At 37.3% G+C, this 15275-nt stretch overlaps 1 protein-coding gene across 4 annotated transcripts in view; it reads right to left on the reverse strand.

Moving 5' to 3' along the window:
• Positions 1 to 15275, reverse strand: part of otud7a (OTU deubiquitinase 7A) — a 70607-nt gene that overhangs the window by 5162 nt on the left and 50170 nt on the right. For all 4 annotated transcript variants that reach the window (XM_089128006.1, XM_039695160.2, XM_089128004.1 and 1 more), the window contains 5 exons: positions 14419 to 14520; positions 14158 to 14285; positions 11621 to 11733; positions 8246 to 8373; positions 7033 to 7182 (listed from right to left, as the gene is read on the reverse strand). In XM_089128006.1, the coding sequence (XP_088984132.1) occupies positions 7033 to 7182; positions 8246 to 8373; positions 11621 to 11733; positions 14158 to 14285; positions 14419 to 14520 (621 nt within the window). The remainder of the gene's footprint in view (positions 1 to 7032; positions 7183 to 8245; positions 8374 to 11620; positions 11734 to 14157; positions 14286 to 14418; positions 14521 to 15275) is intronic.

The following is a 15275-nucleotide window of genomic DNA, read 5'->3' on the forward strand; positions in this document are numbered from 1 at the left end:
AACAGTGCTCAATGCTGTCTTTCACAAAAAGTGAATAAATAATGTAAGATTTTTCATTTTCAGGTGAATTATTTATACAAACTGACTCAGTTTTTGAGGCTGCTCCTCACAAAAAATCATCCATTACTCGTCACTATTAGGTATGAAAAAAAAAAACCTAAAAAACTTGTAAGAGAAACAAAAATAATATTTCGATACGTCCAACACCCATTTGACAGGAAAAACATTTCAACATTAATCAAGGGGTACGCAAGACATTCGTGAACAGGCCTGGGTGTGGCACTGTTTCCTAAAAAGAAAATATCACCTCCTTCCATCCGTTTTAACTGCTTTCATTTTCGTCCCTTTCGCGTAACTCTATTCATCACTATACCTGACTAGTCTTTTCAGACCACACGCATGGAATTGAAAAGAGAGAATGGGTTGAAGCAAAATAGATAAAGAGAGAGATTCAGTTCTCATGACTGTTAGAGAATACAGCATGTTTGAACAGAGGACTGGTTATGACCATACTCTCACAAACATGCACTCACTGATAGAACAAACTGTCTCCTCTCCTCATGAACATTTGCCAGGTGACTGCTGGGCAGAGCTCACAGTGAACATAATGCTCTTCAGTGACTCATTTAAATGACACTATGCAGAGTAGGAGTGAGAGACATCGAGTCACAGTACTGAATGAATGTGTGTGAAAGAAAAGGTCAAGGAGAGATACATTTTGTGTAGTATCTCTCAGTATCCAAAAACCAGTTCATGATAACTCCATAGGATTATTTTACCACAAAATTTACACTCAAGATTTGCGCATTTGCTCATGATACAATTTTTTTTTACAGTTACAAGTTATTATACAAATCTAATAATAAGACACAAGATCAAAAAAAGAGAAAAATACACCAGTATTTCACAAGACATGGATTAAGGAACATTCAAAACCCATTGTTTAAAAGAAAAGAAAAAAAAGTTCAAATCACAACGTCAAAATAATCACAGTATGTTTTTTTTTTAGCCAAATTATGAAACTATAGTGTTTAGAGAAGTGCAATTTTCAGCCATTTTACACTTGAAACACACTTCCTCCCTGTTAAATTTTCAATCAGCACACGATTTTGCCTCCCACTCACATCTTTTAATTTACAATCCTGGCAACAACAAGTGCCAAAAATGTCCAGCTGGTCTTCTGAACATTCATATAATCCAAAATCTCAGTCCACAAAGTCTAAGAATTCCCAACTTTTTCACTTCAGCAAGACATTTTGTCTTGAATGTGCAAATATGCCGATAAAACTTCTGATTTGTACTCGTTGATTATAAAGTAAAATAGTTTCGAAGTTTATTGCAAAAATTTTCTGATAGAACATTGCTTAAGAGCATAGAGACATTGTCATTCACACTTTTTCATGGGAGTGGAAGGTCACTGCTGAGCTGTTATGACGTGGTTCTTGTTTTCATAGTAACAGCAACTTCTCTGATTGGTGGACTGAAGTCAGATCTCTAGGGATTATGGGTAGTATACTTATACAACAGAAATTTGGCAATTAAACAAAAAACTTGTCAGATTAACACTCCGACTAACAGAAACATACGTCATTGCTACACAATCTCATACACAACTATGTTTCTTTGATAGGAATGTAGTTCCAAGACCAACAAAAAATTGATCCAAGACGACATCATTTACCATCACGTTCTTTTCACTGTTATTGAAACACAAACTGCTGGTGCATATGAGGCTATGAGCTTTCTTCCAAGCAATTTGGGGGTCAAATTCTTGGGGAGTCACACCAGGACAAGAAAGAGCATCCAAAGTCCAAACTGAAAGAAATGTAGGTGGAATTCCCAAAGTAGAGCACACACTGCTCGGAATAACATACAATTCATACACGTGGGCCAACAAGCACCCCATTGTGTTCCCCGTTGCACACAGATAGATACAGTTTCCCACCAGAGTGGGGTCAGACGGTGAACGCTGGAGCTATGTGGGGTTGTGTCCCGACTCCTACACTGCAGCTGTCCTCCTTTCTCTGGCCTAGCATACACACTCACACGCTTCAGCTCGCACTGTTGTTACCAGTTGGGCTTGTTCCAGGTCCAAACACCGCCATTGCCAGTTCTACCCTGAGGGACTGGAGCATAATGTATTTTGTATCCCTTCTGGCAGTCATGCAGACCTGTCCTTGACTGACCCACTTCAAACGCATACGCTCAAAAACTGTGACGTCGAGGGCCGCTCTCAAGGAACAATGGCCGTTGATTCCTGGAATATTTGTTTGTATTCGGTACTGTTATTATAACCCAAATACGTTCACTGAATAAACATGGGACACCAGAGCGAGTGATAATAGACAAGTAACCAGAAGTTGACGAGACTGTAAACAAGGTCTTTTGCTGAGCGCTGCCGTGATAATACCAACAGAAGTTGTTGACAGACAACATTGCTCATGGAGTCTGACATGCTACATTACAAGCGCATTACATGCAGAGTTTATTCTGCTGGCACGAGATGGAAATTGATGTATGCCGAGTGGGTCTGGCTGCACGACATGGCACCGCCTGAGGAAAGTTAGACGGGGCCATCAGCGGGAATATCTGTCAAGTGCGGCATGTGTGATATAATCCTTTGGAGAATGACTCACAAGGCCTTATTTCAGAGGATCGTTGAGGTTTACTTGACTCTCCCCCCTCTGGTGGGTGATATCAATCACTGCAGTTGCGCCCACTAAGGAAAACAATTAGTCCTCTTTAGTCACGCAAACCGTGCTTGTGCTTGATGAGGTGTGAATTCAGGAGTTTCGTTCAGCCATTGTAAACAATAATCATGCAGCCAAACAAAGCTTCGACATGAATCTCAGAAGAGGGAATCTGTTTGCGTAACATATTTTCCAGGGCCACATAAAACACGCAAACTGTTTACAGACATATCCGTATGTCTCCTGATAATTACTGCTGATGGAATCTGCACTTTTGATGCTTTTAACCCAAGCTTGGTGTGAGCTGGTCATGGCATAAGAAGGTTTTTCATTCTTAAAAGCTGCCCGCCAGATGCCAAAGAAAATAGAGGTCTTCATAAAACTGGAGAGGCGTGACTCAAAATAGCAACACACGTTTCCTATTGGTTGACTGGTGTCATATAAAGTGTAACCACAGAAAAATGAAGGTGCAGTACTAGAATGGCACGTCACAGGGAAGCCATTTAGTATGTCTGCAACCCGCAGGAAAAGTGCCTCCATTACAACAACAAAAGAAAAAGATTCTAAAGGGCCTTAAAACACAAAACAGCTTAAATTAATTGACTTTAAATCAATGACTAAAATCAATGAGAGCAATTGCCCTGTAGTTAAAGACAAGTATAGGACCACATTTTGTTCACCATTACTGTTATTTTATAGCTTATGTCTAACCATAAGGAATAGGTAAAGTATAGTGCCTAAATGACGATTTCACAAAGACATCTTAATAAAAATTACTAAATAACTTATTTACAAAATTAAAGGACAAACATTGTTGAGGTAGGCTTGAGGTAGAGCTACTACAACTAGCTTAACATAGTCAATGGGAAATCCTCACCACGATAAAACAACGAGAGTGTGTGTACGTGCGTGTTCAAGAGTCTGAGGATTTGTTTTTATTTTTAGGAAGAATGACAACGGCAAAGAGAGCCAAAAGTAGACTACAAATGTAAAACCCCATGAATTGACTTGACACAATTTTCTTCCTTTTGGTGACGCATTTTAAAACAGGAAGTTTGAGCTATAGACATACTGACAGACTTGTCCCTGTTCACAAACAGCTTTAATTTAAATCACAGACACTTTATATGATGACCAGATTGAATTTAGGCTGTTTGCTTGATGTGTGAGAACAATGAGGTTCATTCTCGTGTTACGCAGCAAGTTTGAGCTTCAGGAAGAACCGAGCAGGTTTAGTGGAGCTTCTGTTTATGTACGTAAATAAAAGCCTTAATTAAATCTGTTCAAGTGAATTCAAATGAATTCGTTTTACGATCTCTTTATGAACTTTTTGAAGCACCAAACTGCTGGTTGAGTAGCTGTCAATGGAGCCACAGAAAAAAAACAATCAAAAAGTTCTTAATTTGAATGACATGAGGGTGAGTAATAATGACAGAATTTTCATTTTTGGGTCATTCTAAAGAATTTGATTGGACAAAAAAAAAAAGACCTGCCCACGAGTGCAGATTGAGAATTTTTTTCTCTACTTTTCTGCAAGAGAAAGAGTGTAATTTTTTTATATGCATAGAGACTAACATGCATGTTCAAAGATAAACACCGAAAGCCACAAAACTCGTAAAAAATGTCTTTGACACACAACTCTGATTCTCACTCTACACACATACACAAGAGTCTCAGTGTTCTTGTGAAACCGCTGGCACCTGAACACACACTGGGCAGACGGGCACTCCCTGGCAGACCCGAGCGGAAGAAGGGGTGGGGGTGGGGGGGTATCACCCACCAAGACAGCCACACAGAGACAGGCTCTCTTTCGGGAAGTGGAAGAAGGGAGGTAGGGGTTTGGGAGGAGCAGATTAGGGCCTAAACCACATGTTGGGGTTGGCCTGGACTGATCTGCCCTAAACGGCAGAGGCCAAGTGGTTCTTTGGGGATAGAGAGAGAACGAGAGAGAGGGAATGAGTCAGAGGGAGATGCCCTGTTGTGTGTGTACATTTGTGTAGAGCCTCATGGCACTAACTGTCTCCAGACACGCTGCATCATTTGACCTAGTTGAGGCTCAGAGAAGGAACCGAGACAAGCAGTGATTCACAACTATGGTTACTTACAATTTATTTGACTTTAGATCCTTAAAAACATAAATTAGAATTCAATTTTGGGGTTGTTGATAGTTTTAAAAAATTGCAATCTCATGATTTTTCTTCAATGCCTTTAAATTCCATTTAAGGAAAGAAAACACAATCGTGTATGTTGTCAATTTGTGTGCATGAGACTTCAGTGTGATTTTTCACACTTGTTGAGATCAAATAATTCCATCACACACAAGTGCAAATGACTTACCCATCTGGATTTTATTTGTACATTCATTTGTTTCTATCAGGTAAAGTAGCTCAGGTGTCTCATTGAGTTATTTAATCAACTGTGTTTAGTTTAGTTTTAAAGTAATAATTGTAATCATAATAATATATGAATGATATTTAATTTAATATTTTATTTTCAGAGGAGTCAGTCATTCATATCCTGGAGAAACGGGACTACAGCAAAGGCCTCTAATCTGTCAACAACCCGCTGCTTCAAACCGACCACATGCTTTTGGGGTCATCGGGTACGTGAGGGTGTGGGAGGAGGTTTCTTGCGGTTAACAGAAGGAGAGAGCGCCATCTAGTGGGATAAATACTCAACCAATCCGTTCTCTTATAAAAATAAAAAAAAACATCACCCAGACATGTTATTTACATAAACTACAGACAATGCTGTCTATATCCATTTTTATGGCACAAGTCTTCACAAAAAAAATTTCTTTAATTGAAATTAGAGCGTTAACTTAGCAAACCTAGTAACCTACATTTGGGGGCTAGTTGTCAAATTTTTACTTTTTTTCTAATTAGGGTTTACTGAAAAGCAATTGTAATTGTTCACCATTACATTTTTTTTTACCTCACACTGGAAACACTACAGTGCACAGACCATACTTCTGAGGGGGCACATTGTATTGCACATTACACTATACTATACAGATTACAAGATAAACCATAATGGTCTAGAATGGAGGCTCTAATTCAGACAGACAGCTAATAATGTACTCAACTGGCAGCCAGACTCCCTGAGAGAGTCTAAAATAGTATTAAACCGTATAGTTCCTTTTTTTCTGTTTCAGGCTCTGATTGACTGGAGTCTACGAAATGTGCTTTTAATAATTGATCAAAGGTAATTAGATTTCAGGTCTGCATTATTCATTCAGCATGAGATGGATTCGAGTTGGTTCTTTGCTAAAACTACTAGCGTGAACAGGATGAATGAATCAGCAAATAAAATAATTAAACCTTACTGACTTCAGGTTCACACATATTTAGTATTGCATACTAACAGGTTTTTCATACCATTTCTACATTTACTAACAACTTGCAAACCCTCTTTTGGCGTTAAAATCTACTGTCGGGATTTACTAAAGACGCAGTGAAATTTTAGAGCTGAAAAGGCGTGAATAGTTATTTTTGCGGCTGACCTTATTGCATATGCATTTGTCAGAATTTAAGATGCAAAATTTAAGGGAGAAGGATATTTAAAATGAAACATGCAAGGTGATTTACTAAAGTATGACCTCGCATTTAAACTTTTAACACTATTTAATCACTAAACATTCCTTCCTAAATATCTGTCTGGAATTAACCACAAAATCTGGAGAGTCTAGATTTACTTTGACCCTTAAACGGTGTAAGTATATATTTTACTGCACAACAATGATTGAATCTTCGATGACTGAATAAGTGCAATTCAATGTCTGATACACACTCATAGTTACTGCAGGCAGAAAACAAAAGAATAGGAAGTATCATCAGCAAAACTTGAAATGGCTCGGTGATTTACAGCAGAGCATGTACTGAATCACATACAGTATTAGTCAGTCACTCAATGGTGGATCTGGTGAAGAAGCTGTCATCTATAAAAATATTGATTTTGAATATGTTGCGAAAGATAGTTTTGAGAATATGTTTGAGATGGCGAATATGGGCCAGATGCTGAATGACGATGACAGTGGTGATGGTATAAAAAAAATCTGCTCAAACTGAACCCTTCCAAAAGGACACAAAACGTGCTTTATTTTATTCTTCTGCAATTGTTACTCTAATATCAGGAGAGTTTTATATTATCGCGGCAGGTAGAGATCCATCCGTGAAAGATATAGATCCGGGTCTCAAAAGAACAGAATATGTAATGATTGGCGAAACATTCATGCGTTTAAGGGTTAATACCAATTAGACATACCTACTTAACTGCTGTATCATCTCATTGTGTCATTGTTTAATTCAATCTGCTGAGATCGGTTGATGGTTTTGGTGTCTACCTTGCTCTCTCTGCTGGTCTCTCTGCTCCATGGACACCAGGGCGGAGAAGTGGGCCTGATCGTAGGCCAGTACCAGCGGAGAACAGTGACAGCGGTTGGGAGGAACCTCCAGCGGCAGGTAAAGCCCTCCAAAAGGAATGGGGGCAAAAGCTGCAAGGTAAGCACAACAAAAATGGTAGAAGTTCAAGACTTCAGTGTTTATACTACAATGTTTCATTGAACTGAATCTTAAAGAAATACGTTCGTACAAAAAAATCTGATAATCTTTTTTAAAAAAGTGAATGTTCCCCTCCATTGGATCTTCTTTGGATCATTCAAACAGTGGGTTGAAATGTCTGAGTTAAATGAATGGAACCTGATGGAGTTTGGTTTCCTTGCCATTGTTGCCTTTGGCTTGCTTAGTTGTGGACAAGCAATATTCTTTAACTACACAACTGAGAACAAAACATGAACTGAATTGAGCTGAATAATGACACTATTGTCTTCCGTAGAGCTGCTTTACCGCTGAATTAAGTTGTTTCATAATGAATGAACTTTACATAGTTGTTGAACTGAAAAGGTTTCAGTCAAATGAATAGTTTGTTTTCGAAACTACTCTCATGATGGAAAACTAGAGCAGAAAACAATATTTGTGTTTCTCACAAAGTTTTATATTTACCGGTTGAATTGTGAGACTGGTGCTAGTGCTCTAGTCATATAAATAACAAGCTTTTATTTCCGTTTTTAAGTTTTCAAGGTTTTTTTTTAATGAAAGAAAGAATGGAAGCTTGTTTTCACCATGGAATTTTTTTTTTTACCTTTTATTTTTTTTAAAAACGTTTTACCTCACAATTCTGACTTTTTTTCTTACAATTACGAGTTATAATGTCAGAATTGCGAAATATAAACTCGCATTTACAAGTTGAGGGAAAAACACTTTTTATGTTTTATTCAGCGGCGGAAACAAGCTTCCATAAGAAAGTCATGGTTTGGTTCTTACTAATCCTTTAAAAGCATTCAAGCATGTAATTACAGTCACACAAAGTTGAGTTATCAAGTGTTTAATAGCTCTTGATAACAGCTTTAATTGGTTTTCCACAAGAAAATAAAGTTGTTTTCTATTTAAACAGGGTTAAAAAGAAAACGATAAAGCCCTCTATTAGTGGTCTGAATAAAAAAAAAAAGAAAAAGCACATATTCTGACTGGAAAAGTGAGTGTTGTTGTGAATCTTACCTTCCCCTCCGGAGTCTCTGAGCATGGTGTCAGCTATCACCACAATGGGTCTTCTCAGAACATGGGCCAATACAAACACATGGAACTCCTCCAAACTCTCATAAACCGGGTCTTCTGAGTTGTCCACACTATAGGAGAAACACACACAGACACATATATTGGTATATTTGATGTGCAATATAATTCTCATGACATAAGAATTGTTGCATAATAGTGAAATTAAGGCAATTAAAACAATACTTTCTAATTAAAGCTGGAGTAGCTAACTTTTTTTTAGCTAAACAATTTGTTAAAACTGTCATTATGTCCTGACAGTAAAAAAAAATCAAGCTCCTCTGGCTCCTCCCAGTGGTCCTATTGCCATTTGCAGAAATACACTGCTCCCGGTCAGAAACAACCAATCAGAGCCAGGAGGAGTGTCAATCACGCTCGTGTACACGCTGATCACACCCCTCTCTTGCAAAGTGCGCCGTCATTCAAACCAGGGGGTGGGACCTGTAAGTTGTGCTTATTCAAGTCAACGTTTTCTCAAAAGTTACCTACTGCAGCTTTAATAATGTGTGCAGTTTCCAATTCACCACAATGCTACGTCTAATGATTTACAACAAATTTGAGTGAGATTTAGACAGCAGATACTTAATGCCTACATAAGAAATTTTGGATCATCATATTTTCTATATGTCTGCCTTCAGAATAGACTTCTTCCACACTGTACAGTATATACTGAATAATCTCGACTAATTAAAAAAAATAGTATGCAAAGTATGTGCAGCAGCTAAATAACAGAAAATGACCATGTGACTATTCTCACGATTATTCGAACTATTCACAGTATATACTGTAACATCTCATGTCTAATTGTCCATAAAATATCATACAAAGCTTTTTAATAGGCAAACCCATCCAATTAATAACCTTCATGCACAGTATCAACACTAATCTGTTTATTCATCATCATGCAGAGCGACTTAACACATCCCTTAAGTGTTGTATAGTATTCAAAATACTGTACTAGACTTGCAAAACATTGTATATAGCTGTTTATGTCATTGTTTATAGCTGAATAAAGTGACGGATGTTTCAACCTTTTAGTCCTTGTACACATATATCACTATTGTGAGAGCACACACAACCCTGATCTCTCAGAGAAAAACAGGAAGCTGCATTTTCCAAGCCAGAAGACTCTGAAGTATGACCTGGCGGTTGATGCTTTCGCTTTCCAGTCAGTGTGACTTCAGAAGGTAGATTAAAGGTAAGGGGTACATTTCCTTCTGAAGCAAGATTCTTGAATTTGCGGTCGAAACTTAAATTTAACTGTAGCGCTTCAGTTGACACTACTGAGAAGAAACCAAACCCAACTGTTGACTTCCAGCGCAGAGTTTCCACCTCGCTGATCTGTGACCAGATCAACTTTTCTGGTTCTTTATTCTGCAGCACAAGCGTTAACAAATGGAACTGCAAAAATATTGTCTGTTTTCAAACAGGTTACCCTAACACTCACTCTGTCTACGAGTCCACGGGTCGAACAAACATAGCTCCTCCCCCAAATGCATGCAACTGGGAGAGCCAGTGTTGCTATATGGGGCTGGTCATAAATCTCAAACAACAGAAAAATGTTTAAAAACACCACAGAGAATAAAATTTTCAGAAGAATTAGAAAATCTCAGCATATAAAACTGAGAATTTAAACATTTCTAACATGAAATTACAGCTTTCATATTAAAAGTGAGTGTTTCCACTTCTTATATTGGTTATGGATTTAAAGGACAAAACAAAATCAGAATTTTCTAATTGTCTAAATGCTCTCAAAGCTATGGATGTTCAGAATGGATTATTAGCATATTGCTTATGCATACTACAGACAGTACACTGTCTACTGAATAAAAATAGTGTTAAAATAGAGATGTGAAACAGTAATACGCACCAATAAATGCTTCCGACATTAGCATTCTACATTGTTGCGATCATCTTAGAAATTAAATGGATAGTTTAAACTTTCCTCAACGACATAAAATTTCCTAAAAATTCAGTTTAGTCCAAATTTTCTGAATAGTCTTGATCACTTTATATGATGGACAGATTGAATTTAGGCTTTTATTTAATTTAAGCTTAACCGAATCTGCTTGACGCACAAGAAAAAAACCTCTTTCGGAAGCTCAAACTTGCTGAGTAACATGAGAATGAACCTCATTGGTTCTCGCAGAAGCTTAAATGTGCTGCGTATCATGAGAAAGAACCTGATTGGATCTTGCTGAAGCTCAAACATGCCGCGTAATGTCAAGCGAACATGCTTGAGCATCTGTTTACCACAACTTATGAGTAGATGAAGGTTTATATGTGAACAAAAGCCTAAATTTAATCTGTTCATCATATAATTAAATCGGTCTCTTCAGAAAATTTGGACCTGCCCAAAACTAAACCGCTCGATGGTTTAGTTCTGGGATCTCTTTATGAAATAGTTGCGTAACTGTCAATGGAGGGACAGATTAGTCACATTTGTGATCCGAACGAAAGTCTTAAGGGGTTTGGAATGACATGATGGTTAGTAGTTGATGAAAGATTTTTCAAAGTTGGGTGAACTATCCCTTTAAGGCTGAACATTACTTCTGGTTCATGTGTCCCACTGGAAATGGAAGTTCATTTCAAGCACAAATTATCGAGGGATACAATGTTCCTGAAAGGTTCCAAATGTAGCCTTTCAGAAAATGTACATATTGTGCACAGTTTACAGACTGCAGAAAGAGTAATATGCAATTCTGAATGAAGCCAAATACAATGTAACACACCAATAGTGCCACCAGGTGGCAGTGGCACACATTTAAATGAGCAGAAAGTGCTTTTTCAATCACATAATAAGCTCAACAATACCATGAACTACATTCTTCTCCATGCATTATAACAGTCTCTCAAATTACTAAAGGTTCTTGATGGGTTCTTTGTGTTTTAAAAATGACATAGTGTCTAAAAGTCATGTGTTAAGTGTAGCTGCTGGATGGAGTTAATCTCTAGTGGCCTCTAATAGCAGTCTGAGTGCAGCGTGAGCGATCTATGGGAACTGAAGATGGGCATGCTGGGACAGCTCATAACTCACCCACAGTTTGAGTGCATTGTAGTCAAACTTTGAAGTGGAAATCATTGCACATTACCTCTGACATACTCATGTCTTACAAAATGTAATGTGTGTATTATGATGGGTAGATGTGTGTTGGAGGCTGATATGATTTTTTAATTCCGTAGCATTTGATGTATTGTTGTAAATGGTTTCAAAATTGGCATAAGAGGAAGTGTTTGTAGCGAGGTGGGAATGGAAAGACAACCAAAAGTGACATAACAACATAATATGTAAATGAGTGAGGTTGTGTGGGTGAGCATTACCCTCCACTGGAGTTGCCGTTCTTGCTAAAGTGTGTGCGTGGCTCACTGGAGGCCAGCTTCAGCAATTCGTTCCATTCTCTCTCCCATTCCTCCTCAGTGTACACCAGCCCCGACTACAGAGAGAACAAGATTTCTGATTTACAACATATCCCACAATATTACTTGAAACTAGGGCTGTCAAACGATTAATCGCGATTAATCGCATCCAAAATTAAAGTTTGTGTTTACATAATATATGAGGGTGCACTGTGTACATTTTATATATATATATATATATATATATATATATATACATACACACACATGCTTGTATATATTTAAGAAATATTTCATGTATATACTGTACATAGATTTATATATACTTTATATTAGATATAAATATAAACATTTTATATATAAATAATATTTTTTTCTTAAATATACATGCATGTGTATATACAAAATAATTATACACAGTGCACCCACATATATTATGTAAACACAAACTTTTATTTTGGACGCGATTAATCGTTTGACAGCCCTACTTGCAACATTTCTTCTTGATATTACTGGATATGCTCCATTTTATATCCATTACAATGTCAAAACCACCTGTCCTTAGACCATAAATAAATACTTTATATTTATTAAAAACCCCAGAACTCAAAAATGTATATATAGAATTTTATAATTTAATCTATTAAATCTGTTTATAATTTAATCAATTTTCTAGATATTCTTTAGCTGCATTTTTTCATTTTACTTTATTATATTTATTTAATTTTTTATATAATATTTATATAATATTTTATATATATTTATATATGTTTTTATAACGCAAAAAATAACGCTAAATTTCCCTATTTGTCAGTACACAATTATTGCATACACTGATACACTTACACACTTGAGTTACATCAATGGAAAAGCAGAAGGTTGTGTAAACATAAGAAAACACCTCTAAACGTATTCAACAAATTTTAAATAATTCCTTTGCACATGCACTTTTAATTCTTCAGTTTTCTACCCTGTTATCTCAGTGGCATCAATATTCACACAAGCTCTAAAGGAAACACACCCACTCGTTCACACTCATCCACCTCTCACACTCCCATATGCAGTATGCACACAATTCCACAATGCACATTTCCACTCCATTCACACCCACTCATTTCATACGACTTTAATCAGTGATCCTCATTCAGCAAGCTCTGGGCCTTCAGAACATTGAAAACAGTACCGCTAATAAAAAATTCAAGGGTCTGCTATCGATCACACTGCTCATTGTCTGTCCTCCGGTATGCTGTTACAGCAATAAGCTCTAATGCTAAAAGCTGCGGAGGAAACGCACAAGCTAATCAGCAGGGGTGTTTATGGGGAAAGCCATTATGAACTGCAAGCTAATGTTTACGCTACTCACTTGGCAGACAGCTTCTGACCAAAGTACTTACAAGAAGTGCATTTATTGAGTTTGTATTATAGCAGGCAGGAAACAAACTGAGAACTAAAAGGAATGTAAACGTTGACAAAAACCATCAAGAACACAGCAATAGCATAACATGCTAACATGCAGTGCTGCTATAAGGTACAGTGAGGGAAGTGGCAGTTATAGCATATATTTTGAATCTTAAATTAAATTAGTATTATTTGTTTGTCTAAGGCCTTGTTTAACGGATGCTAAAATAGCAAAAACGTGTAATAGGCTAGGTGGAAATTAGCTAAAAAAATGTGTCAAGACTTGATTTTTCTCTTATAACTGTCGATATCTATGACAGAAGAAGTAGTGTAGCATGTAGCGCGTTTGCGCTTCGGGTGACCCAAGTTCGAGTCCCGGTTTGTGGTCCTTTCTTAACCCCGCCGCCCTCTCTCTCTCCCATTTCGCTTCCTGTCCTCTCTCAGCTATACTATCTAAACAAAAGCAAAAATTCCCAAAGTATACCTCAGTTTTTAAACATATATTAGACTACATTGGCATAACATGTGAGCAGCCAGGGTTTTCTCGCATTTACACCCTGATTTTGATTTTTTCTTTTCCAATAATTACTTTGTCCACAAGGTGGCAGCACTGGCCCGGCCCGTTGTTTAAAAAAAAAAAAAAAAAAAAAAAAGAAAGAAATGAATGAGACCGAGAACAACAACAAACTACTGCATAGCTGAGCCCTTGTCTGGAGGGTTTAAGAGATACACCGATACACACAACTCTAGTTTACAAAGATATTTTTAATTGCTCATAACTTTTAGAAAGATTTTTGACCAAACTAAAGTATCTAGTAACTTAAATGTTCACAAGAAGTTATCTGGTCTTTAATAATGTTCTCAAAACGTTAGCACAAAAACATTATTTATACATTGTTCGTCTAACTTTTTAAAAATGTATATTACTACTTGTTTGAGTATGTAACGTTCTCCTAACTGGGTAATATTCGCCTAACGTTCGCATAACCAAGAAAAAACATTTAAAACAAAACATGGACGTTTTGAACGTTCAAAGAAAAGTCAAAGTAACATTTTCAAAACTTTATCAAGAACATATTTTTGTTAGCTGGATAGTTGCCAACCTCTTTGTTCTGTTGAGTCTGCTGCCACCTCCACCTCCTCTTCAGAGCTTCTCTCTCAGCTCCGCTCTTCATCATGGCGTACAGACTCTTCCGCAGCACCAGATCCCGGTCATGGAAGCCCCACATTCCTGGAACACATGGAAAGTCAGACATACGACACCACATTTATCTTGTATTTCTAATTAAAGGAACATCACGTGAAATCTGAGACTGAACACTTCTCTTCTTTTCAGATGTTACAGGTGTTTATGAAAGTCTCACCTAAAGAAGCCGCATGCAGGAGGCAGTTGCCGTCTCCTGTTGTGGCTAACGGTAATAGCTTCTTACAGCTGGTGCACATGGTGGACCACCAGTTCAAACGACCTAGGGAAAGGTTTAAACACTGACATTACTTAAACATGGATTAATAAACACCATTCAACATTTCATCACACTCTCAAAGCTAAAACTTAGTCATAAACTTAAGTTACGGCAGGTTAGGTGATTTGTTCCAAAACATTTTTTGTTAAGCTGGCTGAAAGTCTCTCCATATCTTAGGTACGATAACATACCACTGAAAAGGTATTTTTTACTTTTAATTTTTACATCTGAATGAACAACAACTGCAGTGAGTATCGGGCCTTTGGTTATAATGCATAGCTCACCAAGCATTTTTTTTCATGGCATGCAGTAGCCGAATAAGTAGTCCTCTGCAAGCTCTCGGCCCTCAGGCGGTTTTCACAGGGCATTGACCTATCACCCACTCTTTTCTCTGGAGCTGGAACGTCAGTGCCTCTACACTCAACCCCTTTGCCCTCCCTTGGGGCAGGGTCTTCCTCCCACAGTCCAAAAGCTTTGCCAAAGTCCCGAGGCCATTTCCATCAGTTAGCATTTCGCTATAGTATTATTTTGCTTGCTCAGACTGGTATTGTGTCCTTATAATCCTTTTGCTAATTAAATACTGTATATACAACCCCAAATCTTGCAAAGACTGAGATGCTTGAACACTTTTACACTCAATCACAATATTTTTCTTACACCCTGAAAACCTGTAAGTGCATCTTAATAATAATAATAAAAAAACAGTTATCTATTCCATTTTTTAAAAAATATTTTATTTAATATTACATTTAAATTAT

This window comes from Pimephales promelas, chromosome 25, assembly GCF_988280905.1.
Source record: "Pimephales promelas chromosome 25, fPimPro1.hap1.1, whole genome shotgun sequence".
Taxonomy (NCBI): Eukaryota; Metazoa; Chordata; class Actinopteri; order Cypriniformes; family Leuciscidae; genus Pimephales; species Pimephales promelas.